General features: G+C 42.4%; 2 protein-coding genes across 5 annotated transcripts in view; one reads left to right on the plus strand and one right to left on the minus strand.

Moving 5' to 3' along the window:
* Positions 1–793: 793 nt before the first annotated feature.
* On the minus strand, positions 794–3,501 carry nkapd1 (NKAP domain containing 1). 2 transcript variants are annotated; one of them, XM_084019646.1, is made up of 6 exons: positions 3,405–3,501; positions 3,067–3,143; positions 2,645–2,715; positions 2,407–2,547; positions 2,235–2,288; positions 794–1,599 (listed from the first exon to the last, which is right to left on the minus strand). In XM_084019646.1, the coding sequence occupies exons 2-6, from the start codon at positions 3,133–3,135 to the stop codon at positions 1,194–1,196; spliced, it is 741 nt and encodes a 246-aa protein (XP_083875772.1). In that variant the 5' UTR covers positions 3,136–3,143; positions 3,405–3,501; the 3' UTR covers positions 794–1,193. The 2 variants fall into 2 exon arrangements, with proteins under 2 accessions (XP_083875772.1, XP_083875773.1); XM_084019647.1 differs by having other exon boundaries at positions 3,067–3,202; positions 3,405–3,477.
* Positions 3,146–17,063, plus strand: part of dixdc1a (DIX domain containing 1a) — an 18,522-nt gene continuing 4,604 nt past the window's right edge. Inside the window, exons 1-3 of one of the 3 annotated variants that reach the window (XM_084019641.1) lie at positions 3,146–3,161; positions 7,931–8,161; positions 11,902–12,193. In XM_084019641.1, coding sequence (XP_083875767.1) covers positions 8,139–8,161; positions 11,902–12,193 — 315 coding nt within the window. In that variant the 5' untranslated portion in view covers positions 3,146–3,161; positions 7,931–8,138. Of the gene's footprint in view, positions 3,162–7,521; positions 7,605–7,636; positions 8,162–11,901; positions 12,194–17,063 lie in introns of those variants that run through there. The other 2 variants (XM_084019640.1, XM_084019642.1) reach the window with 2 other exon arrangements.

Consider the following 17,063-nt stretch of genomic DNA (forward strand, 5'->3'; position numbering starts at 1 on the left):
GTATTTGTACTTGGTTACTTCCCACCTCTGTGGAGCTGAAATAATCAATAATAATATAAATGAATTCTCTTTGATGGTGAAGCTGATCATCTGCATGTTCAGACTGTCGAGGAGGAGAAGCTGTTTCTTTACAAGCAGCCGACTAATCAGAAGTCCTCACCTCGGGGAAACTTTATTTAAATCTGTTTCTCATGCCGGAGGTTATTTCCAAAAAATGTATATATGAATTATTGACTCGCTGATCTTGATTTACACGTCGAACACGTTTTCCCGACAGACGGCTGGAAACTGAAGAACTGAGGTTCTTACATCCAAGTTTAACGTCTTATATTACTGTTAAAGGATACTGCTGCTGATATTCTGTACTTATTTTATATCGCACAAGGCAGTAGAAGTACATCTCCTCCGATGTGACATTTAAACCTTAAAGTCTTAATGGAGCTTGTAATGTGTCCCACGAACGTACACATTAATAAAACTGTAACACGGAGGCAGAACGGCTCTCCTCGGGATGAAACAGCAGCTTTATGAAGCGTGCTGCACATGAAAATCTGCTTTTTGATGTAATTATATATGTACTTTATTGCAACGGCTAAACTTAGGATGAGAAACAAATAAAAGCTCTGGACTATCTCCAGAAAAACATCCTTCCCCTCCAATAATCTTTGTAATCTAAGTAATAAAGACAAAATGTATTTTCTTGCAGTGGGTTTTGTTGAAAAAACATCCAGATAAACACCAGACTTATTGTTTTTAAATATATATGTATATATATATACACACCACAAAAATATGTTTTAAAAACCAGCAAAATAGATGTTTATTCGTCACCTATGTGCTGCGTACAAATGTAAAAATGTAAAAAAGTAAAATCACATTCTATCATAACTGTTGAGGAAAGTTGCATATTTGTGTCTCGTTTTTTAAATAAAAATGTTCTTTAAAAAAGGAACTTCTGGACCGAAGGTCTCCACGTGAAGCAGACATCCATGAATGAGTCTCCCGCCTCCCTCTTCAGCGAGGTGTTTCTTCACAGAGCGCCCACAGAGTCGGCCGACAGCTCGCCGCTTGTTGGCGTCTCCCGCGCCACAATGCGGCGGCTGCCCTGCAGAGAACCGGCCTCTTTGAAGCCGAGGCCATCAAACGGAGTCTGATCGTCTGTGACGGTTCCCTGAGTCCCGACTCTTTGAATCTCAGTCTCCAGAAGTCCCGTCCACGCTCTCCTCGCCCGCTGCTCTCCAGTCCTTCCTGCTCTTCTTCCTCTTGGAGTCGGAGTCTTTGTGAGAGTCCTGCTTTCTCTTCTTGTGGCTGTGCGTCCGTCTCTCCGCTTCGCCTTCATCATCGCTGTCCCCCGAGGCGCCGTCCTCATCTCTGCCTCTGGCTTTCTTGTTTTTATGTCGACTCTTCGTCCCTTTGCTGCTCTGCTTGTGTTTGTCATCATCGCTGCTGCTGCCGTCGCTGCTCGACTCCTCTTTCTTCTTCTTCTTCTTCTTCTTTTTCCTTCTGGAGGATTTCTTTGATCTTTTTGATAAGCTTGCTTCCGTGTCAGACTTGGACCTTTTTATTTTGTGGCGCCCAATCTTCTTGGTGTTTTTTTCACTAGAGAAAAGAGGGATTGAACAGAATGAATTCAGGACAGGTAGAGCAGGTGTGAGGGGAACGACTCCTATAATCTCTAGTGGAGCTCTGGAGGAGTCCGGGAAAAAAATAACCTTTCATAATGTCATCGGGGTAAATCAGCTTTGGCTTCGAGGCTCCGGTGTTTGAACAGACAGCCGGCTTTAAAAAAACCTGGCTTTGACCCAGCAGGAGGAGCTGATGTTGGACAGTAAGAGGTTTGAATGTTAACGACCTGCGAGTGCTCATGTCATCAAAATGTGCATAATTACGAGTCGGCTGTGTGAGGAATACAGAATGTTTTATTGTATTACACCACAGTAGTAATGGGAGTGTAATTTTAATTAAAAAAATGTAAAGCGGTTACAGTTTGTTTAAGTGCCATTTAAGAGTTTTAAACCTTTTGATGATAATTGTGATCATTAAATAGTCGCCTACACCATATTCAGTAAATGTGGGTTTGATGACATTAAACGACGGTCTTTGGACCGTTTTTTAAAAATCTCTCTCTCATGTGAACTCCAACCATTTATGGAAGGGCAGTACTAGATCTCTTTAAGCCCCTTTAAGATCGGAGCTCTAGTCTCTTGCTTATGTGATGCTGTATTGTTGTTTACCTGTCGCTCTCAAACTCCTCTGGATAGAGCTCCTTGAAGCCACTGTGTCCCCACCTGTGAGCACAAAAGATGAAGTGTAGACAAATAACCTAGAATACAACCAATTCTTCCTTTTCCTTCACTTGACCTTTCATAGATCCTCCCCGAGTAGAAGTGCCAAACACCAGCCTACCTGTCTGGATCTTTGGCCTCGTATTCGTAGAGTTTGCGGCTGTAGTATCGGGCGTCTCTGTCGTCGTGCTCGGAGACTCGCTCTCTGCTTCGACCCAGACCCGGAGGCTGATCCGGTACCCGATCGCAGTGCATGTGATTCCTGGAGAAACAAACAGCATCTACATGTAACGGCAACAACACAGCAGCAGCTACGTCAGACACACTCACACACCAGCTTGTTTTTTCACTCTTCCTACCTCACACTCTTCGTAGCTGGTTTGTGGACCTCCCAGGTTCGCATCTTCCACATGTCCATCTCCTCCTGGATCTGCAGCGGTCAACGAGAGTACGTTTATTTAAGATTATTAACGATGACAGAGACACTCACACACCTTGTGTGGCATTCAGGTACAGTTATATATTCATAGAAGAAGAAAAAACACCTGGAAATGAATTTGGTAACCTGCATTTAATTGTCTAAATGTGTGATGATGTGCTACATTTCTTGTTATCTGGACGTCACGTGGGCTTTTGATATTTTATCAATAATAAATTAAAAGCTACAGCCTCAGAAATGATGATTAGACTGAATCAACAGCTCTACGAACAGTTTTAACGCAGGATTGTTTTGTATTAAACACATTTTTAGACCCATTCTGTCACGTGACCTCAAACGCACCTTGTTGTGGGCGTCTGTGTGCCGGATCACATTCCTCAGCAGCGTCTTCCCCAGCGGCTGCTTCGACATGATCACACCTGAGATGAGACACACAGGTGAGTCACCGACAGACTGGACGCACCTCAGGTAAACAAACCTAAAGATAAGAGGCGATAAGAGCGAACGGATCCATCTTCTTTATGTCATTCACTCTGTTAGCTACCGTTAGCCTAGCCTGCTAGCTCGCTAACACGGCGGTACGTCCAGATACGAGGATATACATTTAAAAAAATCATTCGTTTAAAATAATCTGCATGAACTGATACAAGCTAAACGTCATCAACGTGGACAAACGGTACCTTTCCGAAAACGAGCAGCATTCAAGAACCAACGAAACCCGCCGTTGTTTATGGTTTACACACACAGCCTCTAACCGGCACTTCCGCGTACGTAGCGGCGCATGCGTTCGAAAAGCCGCACTGCGATTGGTCCATTGCTCCACCAATCATGGAGGAGGTAGAAGCTACGTGGGCATGAACCGTTGAAGCTAGTTAGCGATAGCTGTGTTTGTTTTTTTGGAATATTAACGATACATGGTTGTTAGTGACGTCGTTCTACCGCAAATTAATTACGGAATAATTAACGCTTTGTGGAAAAAATATAATAAAAGCAATATTGTCATTCTTTTAACGCTTAAATACGGTACTATTGAGCTAATGCTAATGCTAATTATATCTGTCCTTGTCTTTCGGTTTGAGACTAAAATGTTTCAAGAGGAAGAATTGAGAGGAAGAGGTGTAGCTGCTTGATGTGTAAGTAAATACCACTAAAAACGTTTACTTTTAAATGATATACACAACTTCACGTTAATAATGTGTTTGTGATTATAATAACCAGAGATAACTAATTCACACCTGATGTCGAGGCTGTCTGTATATTTCTCAGTTCTCTGTCATTCTAAATTAGATCTCTTTTTAATCAAAACTACAGTACAGTACTACTAAAGTACTTCACTATATATATATATATATATATATATATATATATATATATATATATATATATATAGCACATACAAAAAAAATATCCAAAACTTTGAAGGTTGCACTTTGAGCTCTGGGAAATGGTGTTTCTTAATTTTATGGATTAAATTGGTGAATTAAATAACTGATGGATTCATTTATATTAAATGCAATTCTCAGTTGACGGACGCCTTACAATTTAATGTGTCGTTATGTTTCTTAATAAAATGTAATATATATATTTTTTTACCATCAGGAGATGTTCAGTGATGAGATTTTTATCTCATCACTGGAATATAACATTAATGGTAAAAGTACTAATTTTGCAGAATCAATCTCATTCCAGAATCGCCTATTTTATATTATTGGGTTATTAGTAGCGATGCATTCATGTGTACATCCCCTTTAACATAGCAGCTGAATATGAGTTGACACAAATATGCTATATCTTCTCCCTGCTTCCCGTTCTGGTTTGACTTATTTCTGACCCAAATAAGAAACAAGCTGCATCTAAATGTAGCTCCACTGATGTGAAGGCCTCCGAGGAGCAAACAAGGAGCTTCACACGGCCCTCGCTGCAGGATCAGCACACCCACCAGTTCTGCTGATATGTGTTAGGGAGATGGATCACTGTGCAACAACCAATTTGGCTTCATCCTATTTAGAATAAGGCATTAAAAGCACTGGTGCTCAATTAAGTGGTCGCCTAATTAGACGTTATAATAGTAGTCGATATAGTCGACTTAGTAACATGTATGAAGCCGCTCATCTCCAGGATGATTGTGTTCCCTATATTAGGGAATTTAAGTTTCCTCTTATTTTATGTACTGCGTATTGGATCTTTCGTGGAGGAAGAAATGTTTTATAGGCAGAGCTGCGACTCCAGCGTTTCAGCCGACTGAGCAGTTTGAGCCGAAATATCACACTTTGACAGAAACAGGCGTGTTTTTGACTCAAAATTGAGACCTTGATGGATTTTTTGATTTGTGTCTCCTCAACCAAGACATTTGCTTCTGTTTCAAGCTCTGACGCCACCGCTTTAAACAACGACTGATAAACAAGAAAGAAATACTTTTTTTTATCTCTCTCAAAATAGTCGGTTCAAAGATTTTTTGTTGATTTGCACGTCGTCGGAAACAATAGTGAACATTTATTGTAACATGAAGTTTGACAGTTCTTGAATATTAAAGCTGCACAGGAGAGTCAGCTTTTATACTGAAATTGAATGAGACAAAAAGTCTCATTCATGTGACGCTTCTGTGAACAGACGTGGGAGGTTGTGCAGCCTTGGCAGATGTATGAGGCTCCGAGCGGCTATTTAACACAGATATACGGTGGACAGTCGCTGATTTATCATGACAGCGGCCGGATTTCAATCATCGTTCAGGCTCTCCGGTGTTATCTCCCAACAATAAACCCAAAACGGCCACAGACTTCTTTTCTAAATTGTACTTGACAACCCCAAATGAATGGGATTCTCAGGGACGAAGTCTTGCCGGGCTGCGAAGGTCGCTCAAATATGAAAAAAAGATCAATCTCGCTTCATGACGGGTACGTTTGACGATGGGGAATCCAGGGTTACCCTGTAAATAATCTGTTCTGTTTGAGCGACTCGTTTTGATTTACAAACGGGCCGACGCTCGACGTTCCCGTGGAAAGCCCCGGCTATCATCTCGCCTTCCTGGCTCCCCGGTGGCGGGATGACTTTACCGCCGCGCTTTGATCGGCAAAGTCGCTCCTTCATGTCTCATCGCCGCACGAATCGAATATTATCTGCTCAAGAAACAGTCGTCTCAGTCAGATCTCAGAATCTTCATCATCTGCCCGAGGTTCGTCCTTGTGTTTAAATACGAGAGCAAAAAAAACCTTTAAAGGAGTCATCACCTGGAAATCGCAATTTCTCTTGTTAAAACATGCATATCTGTGTTTGACCTCAGTTGAAACTTGCCTGAAAGGCTGGAGTTTGAAAGTGGCGCCGTTTTTTCGCTTCTGCTCTTTTTCCGAACAGGAATAGCACACAAGGGTGTGCATTCCTAAAGCACGAGATTTTGATTCTGCGCCTTCGGTGACGTCACCGTGGCGGCTACTTGCATAAGCCCACCCCTCTTTCACCACCCAACCCCGCCCCGTCCGCTACCTGAAATCGCCGAAGCGCCGCCATTATGTTTTGGAGTCTGCATGCAGGCAAGCCCCCCCGGCTCTGTCCTTCCTGCGGCGAATCAACGCGCGCCTCATTACATATTATACAATGCACATCCGGACCAGTCAAAACCTCGCGCGTAATCTCGCGTGATAAAATCGCGGTACGAAAAAGGGTCAGAACAAGCTCAATGTTTGATTTAATTTTTTTTTCTTTTTTCTAATAAGTTTTACGAATTGATCCAAAGCGATCCAAGGGGGGCTGGATACGTATAAAACCAGGTGATGACTCCTTTAAAGAAAAGAAAAGCGAGTGCAGGTGAAACTTTCTGAAAGTCTTTTTTTCAGGACTGATATTGACATCAGCAGCTCCTCCCGCCCAATCTTCCCGCCACTTATTTTTTGCAATCCTTCAGACTGAGCGGTGTTGGATAGAGACACTTGTAAACTATTTAATCCCTCCTGCATCAAACACGGACGTTCATTCGTTCCACTTGGTTGGGAAACATTTTTCTATCTCGCTTCTATAAACGCTTGAGGACAAGAAGCTTCTAACCCGTCGTGTGATTCATGTTGTAACATAAAATAATGTTTGCAACTCTTAACGAAGGCTTGCTGCATCAGGGAATTAGTTTAAATCTCTTCTTAAAACAATTTTTATAGACTTGCTTTTATGGGATGCTGTCTTTTTATTTTAGTTTATTTGTTTATTTATTTTACTCTATTATCTGTTAATTTAAGTTATTCATTAATTTGTTGTTTTTACTGTCCTTTAAGTTATACAGGTGTGTGTATATATATATGTGTATATGTGCTTTTGTCTTTGTCTATCTTCTTCTTCTTCTTCTTCTTCTTCTGTGCTGACTCTTAGCGGCCGATTGACGGCGTGCTCAACTAAAAAACACACTTTTCTTTCTGTTACCTGCTTCTCAAACATCTGACACTTTCTGTTTTAATCTGATGTTTCATGTTCGTCTCTAAATAACTTTTTGACATGAATTATGTGAAAAGAGCAGTAATTATAGACTGCTGGCTGGATTCTATCAAAAATATGCCTGTTTGCTTATTTGCATACTTGTGTAAATCTATTCTTAACCCCCTCACATGTTTCAGCTTGTTGTTGTTGCTGAGATTTTTATCAAGAAAACACAGATTTTTACATCTTTGTTGATCCACATGTTGGTGCTCGTTTAAGCTGCAGCCACATAGGATATGCAGAAGAAGCAAAGAAGGAGTAAACCTCCCTCCTCCTCCTCCTCCTCCTCCTCCTCCTTGTGAAAGGCGAGAGCAGCGAGGGAAGAAGGGAGGAGGAATGAGGGGGGGAGGGTAAACACAGCCAGACCGAGCCATGTCTGACATCCTCGCTCACTGAAAGGAGGACGGATTGATACAAAGCCGGTGTGTCTGAGGGGAGGAGAAGAGGGGAGGAGAAGAGGGGAGGAGGGAGGGAATAAATGCAAACGGGTGAAAAAGATGCACAAGAGCTGCATCAGTCCGACAGGAACAAAAACACGTTGTGTTGGTGAATGGAAACACGGCGAGGCGATGAGAAACCAGGCAGACTTCAGCACCAATCCTCTGTCCCCGTGAGCCTCGCCGTGGTTAAGAGGGGGGGGGGGGGGGGGGTTAGGGCGTCTGATTCAGGATTTGGGGATTTTTGGTGTTTTTTAGGAATATGCTGCTGGAGAGGATCTGACCGTGCTGTTATTTCTGATTGAACGCAGCGTGCGACGGGGAGACGCCTCCGGTTGCTGCTTCCAGGGGCAGCAGCCCCCCCCTTCCTCCCTCCTCCTCCTCCCTCCTCCCTCCTCCTCCTCCCCGCCGCCGTCTCCGGCTGCGTTTCGGGGCGATGGTCCTCCTGACTGAGAAGCAGAGCATCACCCAGATGTGGGGCCACAGCTGCACGGGGGGGTTACACTTCTGATCGCCAGCATGGGAGCCAAACAGATGAAGTGGTGAGTGTTTATATGGTTTTATTGTTATGTCAAGGCAGGATTCTATTCTCGTCACTGCATCAGAGATTCAAACCCACCAGGCCTGAATGTATTATCTTCATCCTCTTCATCATTGTGTTGGCTTTTATTAACACATTTCACTGCAGCAGCATGGCTTTGATGCCGGCGGTTATTGTTCAGTGTTTACAGTGCAGTAGGTGTGGGTGTGTCCCCCCCCCCCCCCCCCTGCATGAGCTGCTATCGCCTAGCAACCGCCGTACTACTTCCATTACCGGCTCTTTTCCTTTCATAATTCAGGATTATTTTAAATCCCATTAGATTAATAAAATACTTCTTTTTAAATTAATTTAGTTTTTTCATTCTTCACCGTGAATATATTAAAAAAAAGCTGCCATCTTTGCAGAGATTTGGTTCAGAAGCTAACAATGTGTTGAAATAACTCTTTAAAATGAACCTTTAACTGGTCAAGAGTTTTCATGCTGATGATGCTTTTGGTGGAAGAAGTACAAAGAACCGAACCTTGATGTAAAAACACTTACAAGTAAAAAGCCTGCATTTAAAACCCCAAATACAGAATTATTATCATGTAGCCTGTTGATAATATGTATTTTATGTATGTAGTCGTTGATATTGTTGCTTTGATGTGTCACCTACATTTTACAGTTAGCTGCTCCAGTTTTCTATTTATAGCACTTTACATCCAGTTGAGGGTTTTAGGGCCATTCAAAGGGTCACAAGGTCAATCTGAGGGGTCGTGAGAGGAAAAAACAAACAACATTTGAGGACTTTTCTCTCATCTTTGCTCTTTTTTAAGAAATATTGGTTTGTTTATCTGTTTATCCCGAGGGAAATGACCGTGCAGCGACTGAAATCCAGAAGTGATACGCTTGTAAATATGGAGTCTAACATATCAATAAGGATGAGAAACAATCCAAATATATATAATATCAGATATGCCCAGGCTCAGGGTTACAGTATGGATTATATAGATATAGGTTATTGGTTGGGCTGAGACGATTAAATAGGATCAGATCTGAAGTAAAGTTATTAAAATGAAACCATGTGAGAAGTTTAAAGACATATAAAACATAACATAACCATTTTAAACACTAGTTTAATCTTTAAATATACACCATATTTCATTCATATATCATAAATCAGAGCCTGTTTTTAAAAGGAGAAAGTTTAGTTTCATAATGTAGGAAAAGTAAAAAGTTGTCAGGAAACGAAACATCTCAACTTCATATACCTGAGAATACTACTGAAGTACAGTAAGTATTTGTACTTTGCTGTTTTATAAACATAGTATAAAGTACAATGTTTCCCTCTGAAATGTAGAGTTATGATTCAGCATACTATAGAAATGAAACCGTACTTAGTAAGTTTCCTTAGTTTCCACCGCTGCCGATCAAACGATGTTAATCTGGTGAAGCTCATCTCACTGCAAATCTCTTAATCTCTGGTTTAACCCGTATGTTCCTAATCTGCGGTTTTTGTAAATGCAACAAACATCAGCGAGCATCTAAAAGGACCGTTTATTGAAGAGCCGACACAATGATAGAGGCTATCTGATGATGTCATCGTCCAGCTATAATCACGGCGGCGCCCGATCAGACGCTCGGCGAGTTTCTCGTCTTCGTCCACGCCGGTTCATGGCTTACTAAAGCCAGATATCTGGATACCATGAGTCCTGCTCCGGAGATTCAGGGTCCCCAGAGGAGGAATCATAATGACTTTGCTGATCCTCGGACTTTCTGTCTTGCGTCACCATGAGGTTGAGATTTGTGGGATTTTATCCTGAAATGACATTTGATGGATTGTCGTGAATAAGAGATCAGATTATTAATAATCTAGGAGATTACTGATATTTAAATTAACCTACTTTAACTCTCTAGTGTCATCATTATCAGGTCACATTCATAATCCGTCCAATACTTAGATTTATGACCAAATACCTGCAAATAGTGGCGGGACGATTTGGGATTTTATTGCCGATCGCGATGTCCCGATAAACTGATCGTGGTGAATTTGGGGGATTATCGTGAATATGGTGACTTGAACGAGCTTGTTATCATATAGAGCAATGAAAAATAGATCCTACAGAAATGATTATGTAAGAAAGAACAGACTCGCATTGTTTTTTACATTATTTAACCTTTATTTTGAATGAGGACCTCATGATCTTTGAAAAAATATGTTTTTTTTGCTTGTTTTTCTCTGAGAAAGTTGCGTCCTGTGATGCAATTAAACGAATTGTTTCTTAAAACGATGCAAGATTGTCGGGACGATATTGTGAATTAATCACAATTATTTTCCCCGGGATAATCCATAATTTACCAACAGATCATTCCCAGCAGCCTCAGTGTCTAGTTAGCATGCTAACAGGCTAAACCTGCCGTATACCCGGCATGTTAGCGTGTCATTTGAAGCATCGAGCTTCCTCACGTGAACACGGAGCTCTTATAATCTCCGTGTTTCGGCCTCGTCGTCCCTCCTCCAGCTTAGATCTGTTCCTGCAGACACCAGCTCCTTGTTTTCTCAGACTCAGAGGGGAGGGAAAAAACATCCGCTGTCAAATGACCGTGCGTAATGCCAGAGGTCAGAGGTCAAAGGAGCTGTGTCTTGTTTCTGCAAACACCACGGAGCGAAGGTGACAGCCGGGCCGGACCTCCAGCGGCTGGAGACGCTGCCGGAGATCACGAGGCCGCCGGCCGCTCGAGGTTATGTTTGTGAAATTAAGAAGGAAGCGAAGTATGTGAAGAATTTCCTGTGGTCGCATTCCTGCACTGTTTACTCTTCCTCTTCGGTTTGCTTCATTGTTATTGAGGAATATGAATCTGTCATGTCACCATTATCCTGCTAAAATAACCCAGATTCACAGTATTATCCCGATAATCATCACAATATGCTCTTAAAACGCCACGAAAACATACTGGAATCCCTATTTAGGAACATAAATCATCTTAAATAACAGAAGGTCTCCCTGGATAAATACATTTTTAAAATGTGTGTTTTTAATGAAGTTTTTTAATATCAGGCTCCAACATGAAACTGAACTAAACAGCTTTTTAAAGTCCCTCGTAACGATATTTATGATTATCCCGATAATTAAAATTCACCACGATTGATTTATTGTGAGCGTTTTTTTATCCCGATGTGAAAACAATCCTTTATTATATAAGATTTTAGCAATAAAATCAATAAAAATGCAATAAAAAAAATACTCGTATAATAATCGTAAATATTGTCTCACGAGTGCAAAACAGAACCTGTTTTTTTTTTTTAAATAATAATACTAATTATCAGAAAGAACAGTCGCAATATGTTGCTATTTTTATAATAATACGTTATCGTCCTACAATCTTCACAAAAAAAACGTTTTCTCTCTGTGATGCCATGAAAATATTAGTTTTTGTTCAAAATGTGAGGTAAAGTTATTCCAGTGTGTTTTCCTGCCATTTTAAGAAGTTTAAGCACATTTAGATGATTATAATATCGTGAATCGCGGTTATTTATCGCCATGACGATCGTGTCGTATTCTTACCAGCAAGTTAAAAAACAGATATGTTTTGTGAGCTCTTTGAGGAGTTATTAAAATCTCCATTTAATGTTGCTGAGATTATTTATCACCAGTTGTTTGGCAGACACACACACACACACACACACACACACACACACACACACACACAGACACACACACACACACACACACACTGACTCCTGTCCACCATCTGTTGCAGCCTCAGCTCCTCCAGCCCCGCTCACTCCCCCAAAGAGGAGTACGTGATCGCCCGGTCCGCCGACGCCCCCCAGGAGGAGACGCAGCCCGACGACCCGGCCGGCGACGAACCCGACCTGCCGGAGAAGAAAGCTGTCATGGAGGACGCGGCTCTGTGTGGCTTGTGTCCGTCCATCGGCCTCGATGTGCCGCAGGAGGAGGCGGAGGAGACCTGGGAGGAGCAGCTGGACGCTCACCAGGAGCAGCTGGAGAAGGAGATGCAGGAGGCCCGGAGGATGGTGTTCCGCCTACAGGTGAGTCCTGGTAATGACACGTGAAATAAATGCAGCTCAAATGTGAGATTTTAGCAATTTCAGCTTCTTCTGCCCACATGTTGATGTTCAAATAGATTCAGGGTCGGTACGGGTGCTGGAAATCCTTGAAAACATTTGAATGTTGGTGGTGTTTCAAGGTGTGGAAAGTGCTTGGATGTAGAATAAAGGTCTATAAATGTGTGTTGTATGTGATGACATCTATGATAGAACAGAGAAAAGAAGATCTCCATATTTGAGGGACTGAAAACAGCATTTCCTGACATTTCTTTATGAAAAATGACTTTTGATGATGAACTTTGGCGATGCTGTGTCCGATGCCGTGCTCACTCACCCACGCTGAACCTGGATCTGTTCGTCACAGTCCCGCCATGAAGCACTAGCACAACATTAGCATGTGTGCTATCCCATAGCAGTCTGGAGAGTTGCATGTTAACTACGTAGCTCCGTGGACCACAGTCTTTCAACAAAGCGTATCAATTAATCAATTATCACTTAAAGTAAGAGTAAGATAACACTCTCTCATTACACACATTCTACCTTAGCGAACTTAGCTGTAGACTAATCGCTATGATGAGAAAGAAAAACACAGCGGCCATGCTTAGGAGCATGCCTCCAGAAAAAAACGTCCCTCTCTATTCTAGATTTTTCATAGGGTCTTTTGAACCATTCTTAGTCTGGCCCCTCACCTGAGACCAATTTGCCATGGGAAACCCGAAGGAGCACAAAGCTCCAGACAACACAGCCCTCAGGGTCATAGGGACACGCAAACCTCTCCACCGCGTTAAGGTGATGGTTCCCGAAGAGGTTTTTTTTGTTGTTGAGGAAACCGGAGCTCCCGGAGTAAAACCTCAAGGGGGAGGGGGATAATATTAGCAATTTGGGGCCAAATTGGTTGGTAGTGGGAGGAAACCGGAGCGCCCGGAGAAAAACCCACGCAGCACAGTAGAACTAACTGTGCCACCCTTTTTTTTCCTTCTCCCCTCTGGAGGACACGGCACCGGCTCAGCGCTTCTTGCGCAGACCGATGTAGTGTCTGAACCTCTTGAAAAGAGATTTCTTTTTCTTGGGGAGCTGCTCCTCGGAGATTTGTACCTCCTCCGGCAGCTCCACAAGACCCTCCTCCAGTCTGTCATCCTGGAGCTCCTCTGTGACTGGGAGAAGCTCAGTTGGGAGGACCTGATTGTCCTCCTTAGCAGTCTGGAGGGGATTCACCAGCTCCTGGTCCAGGGTCTTCTGCTGGAGCTCTTCTTTCAGCAGAGCTAGCTCAGCTCGGTGGCCCTGGTTGTCCTCCTCAGCAGTCTGGAGGTTAGACGCCAACTCCTGGTTGGATGAGACCTTTTCTTCAAGGGCCTCCTTCACCAGCTCCTGGTCCAGGGTCTTCTGCTGGAGCTCTACTTTCAGCAGAGCTAACTCAGCTCGGAGGCCCTGGTTGTCCTCCTCGGCAGTCTGGAGGCTAGACACCAGCTCCTGGTTGGATGAGACCTTTTCTTCAAGGGCCTCCTTCATCAGCTCCTGGTCCATGGTCTTCTGCTGGAGCTCTTCTTTCAGCAGAGCTAACTCATCTTGGAGGTCCAGGTTGTCCTCCTCGGCAGTCTGGAGGCTAGACACCAGCTCCTGGTTGGATGAGACCTTTTCTTCAAGGGCCTCCTTCACCAGCTCCTGGTCCAGGGTCTTCTGCTGGAGCTCTACTTTCAGCAGAGCTAACTCAGCTCGGAGGCCCTGGTTGTCCTCCTCGGCAGTCTGGAGGCTAGACACCAGCTCCTGGTTGGATGAGACCTTTTCTTCAAGGGCCTCCTTCATCAGCTCCTGGTCCAGGGTCTTCTGCTGGAGCTCTACTTTCAGCAGAGCTAACTCAGCTTGGAGGCCCTGGTTGTCCTCCTCGGCAGTCTGGAGGCTAGACACCAGCTCCTGGTTGGATGAGACCTTTTCTTCAAGGGCCTCCTTCACCAGCTCCTGGTCCATGGTCTTCTGCTGGAGCTCTTCTTTCAGCAGAGCTAACTCATCTTGGAGGTCCATGTTGTCCACCCGGGCAGTCTGGAGCATAGACACCAGCTCCTGGCTGGATGAGTGCAGTTTTTTGTTCACATTCTCTAAGGGCTTGAGGGTCTGAATCTCCTCCTGCAGCTTTTGGAACTTTTTCTGGAGGATGCTGTGAGAGAACTTGAGTTCCTCGTGGTCTCTCTGAAGCTCCCTCCTGGGGTTCGGTTGGTATTGAGGCCTCCTGTTGTTGTAGTTGCCCCGCTGCATCTTGGCTGCTGGGGTGATGGTTTACAAGGATGGTAAAATGTAAACTGGCTGTCGCCGATAATAAAATTTCGATCCTCTCACAAAGTTGTTCAAAGTTCAAAAATTCACTATCTCTCAGAAGGTCTCGTTACTCTCCAAACTCCAAAATCTCCACACTGAAGTCTGTTCCCCGTCTTTATTTATAGACTCGAGCTGGGGAAATCCCGTGATGTCACCAGACATCAAAGACATCAAAGCACATTCCTTAGAAAAAAAGAAAAGAACTTTCAGGTTTCCATGGTAACCGCTGCTCTTTAAAATGTTTTCTTTGATTTTGCTTTGACTTCAGGACTACACAAGTCCACCATATTTGAAGTTTGAAACGTGGTTAAACATTTAAAACGTTCACAAGACTGTGGACTTTATTGGGTCAAACTTTCATGTTGATGGTGCATACGGTTTTCCCGATATCGCAGTTTGAGTTTGGTGAAGTTTCAGATGTTATAATGGGTGTGAATGGCACGGAATCTTCAGTGCTCGAGTCAATATTATATAATATTTACAACATTTTGTCTCCACAGACATTTTTTGGTGAAAACGTACCTTATCTTGTGCCAGTCGCAGACATGTAACTATGGGAACCAACACACATATATATTTTGGTCATAGCTGCCTGAAAAGTTAGAAGAATTTGAATTTTAGTGTGGTGTTTTCAAGGTTTGAAAAAGTGCTTGGATGTAGAATAAAGGTCTTGAAATGTGTGTTGTATGTGATGACATCTATGATAGAACAGAGGAAAGAAGATCTCCATATTTGAGGGACTGAAAACAGCATTTCCTGACATTTCTTTATGAAAAATGACTTTTGATGATGAACAGATGATGAAAATAGTTGGTGATTATATTTCTGTGGATCTGTTAGTGGAATTAGTTTTCCTTTCATTTGTGGTCCTTCTGTAAAAAGCTGTCTCCAAACATCATGTTGGTTGTTTAGAGGACAATAACATCTCATTTAATGTGATGAACAAGTGACAGAATAAGTAGACTGAATACTGACCATTGGATTGGTACAAAGATGGAGTTTACCACAGCTGGAAGGGGCTGGAAAAGCATGGAAATGCACCTTGAAAATGCTTGAATTTGACTTTGGAGAAGGTGGAGGAACCCTGTAGATTAAATTAATTATGAAATATGATTAAAATAATACAGATATGTTCAAATAACGAGGAAGAAACAGTGATTTGCTCTCGACTTGGAATAGACTCGTTACAGCCGTATTAAAATCTCCTCGGGGTAAAGCAAGGCATTAATTCATTTCATCATTTATAATCTGTTCAACTGCTGGTCAGAGGGACAATATAATCTTTATGAGTCCATTATAAAATCAATTTACAGTCCAGTGTTGACGCGTGTACCTGAAATAACTTCTGTGACGGTAATGACGTGTGATATCTCGCTGCTGCTCACAGGTTCAGTATATTCACTCATTAATATGGTAAAGATATGACTTTACATAAAGATCATACACATATTGTATATACTTTTCTGAACTTAACCAGTGGAGCCCAAACAAAATGGGATTTTTGGGGACGATATATATATATATATATATATATATATATATATATATATATATATATATATATATAATTATTTCTTATTGGTTTAATCCGGCCGTTCATGTATTTATTGTAATAATTTGGTTTAAGTTGATTCTTTTTGTTCTGGTTTATATTTTTGACCGTTAGTCAGGACGCTTCTTACATTTCTGGACAAAATACAATTTAGCATGTCGTAAAACAGCGCCCTCTGCTGGCCAAACTATGGAGTGACGCCACTTGCAAATTATTCTAGTCTACTTCGATATTAACTTCTTTGAAAATGTATATTTTATATCTGCTCTTCATGGACAGCGTACCGGCTGTTACCGACACATCTACGATCGGCTATGAATTATGTTCTGATATATTACAGATGACTATTTATTTAAAATCTCATTGTCTACATTATCGTAACTAAGGCTCAACAATCTGAATGAATGAGGTGAAACAAAATGCTTTAGTGCATTGTGGACCTTCCTTGTATTCCATAACGACTCTCAGGGATTAACATGAGCTTATGTAACACATATAAGAGAGCAGACGAGCAAGAATAGAAATAATAACCAGAGATGAGCATAAAAACCTGCCATAATGTTGGTGATAAAGGTGCAGTGTGTGTGTGTGTGGGTGTGTGCGTGTGTGTGTGTGTGTGTGTGTGTGTGTGTGTGTGTGTGTGTGAGAGGCTGTGTGTGTGGTGTGTGTGTGTGTGTGTGTGTGTGTGTGTGTGTGTGTGTGTGTGTGTGTGTGTGTGTGTGTGTGTGTGTGTGTGTGTCTGTGTCTGTGTGTGTGTGTGTCTGTGTGTCTGTCTGTCTGTCTGTCTCTGTCTCTGTGTGTGTGTGTGTCTGTGTCTGTGTGTGTGTGTGTGTGTGTGTGTGTGTGTGTCTGTTCTCCTGCAGGCTATTCAGTATTATTTCAATTTGATTTCAGCTCATTCCAGTTTAATTCACTGGCTTTATTAGCTGTAATGTGAAACCATATTGTGCAGCCAAGAATAAAAATCCACCCGACTGCTGCACTCTCTAG

This window comes from Eutrigla gurnardus (genome assembly GCF_963514095.1).
Source record: "Eutrigla gurnardus genome assembly, chromosome: 10".
NCBI classification, from domain to species: domain Eukaryota; kingdom Metazoa; phylum Chordata; class Actinopteri; order Perciformes; family Triglidae; genus Eutrigla; species Eutrigla gurnardus.

What these genes read in the sequence shown, in the direction of transcription:
- nkapd1 (XM_084019646.1), bottom strand. Translation starts at nt 3,135, where the DNA reads ATGTCGAAGCAGCCGCTGGGGAAGACGCTGCTGAGGAATGTGATCCGG. An exon ending in ACACAGACGCCCACAACAAG is followed by an intron (nt 2,716 to 3,066) that starts GTGCGTTTGAGG and finishes TGACCGCTGCAG; the next exon opens with ATCCAGGAGGAGATGGACAT. An exon ending in GAGGCCAAAGATCCAGACAG is followed by an intron (nt 2,289 to 2,406) that starts GTAGGCTGGTGT and finishes TTGTGCTCACAG; the next exon opens with GTGGGGACACAGTGGCTTCA.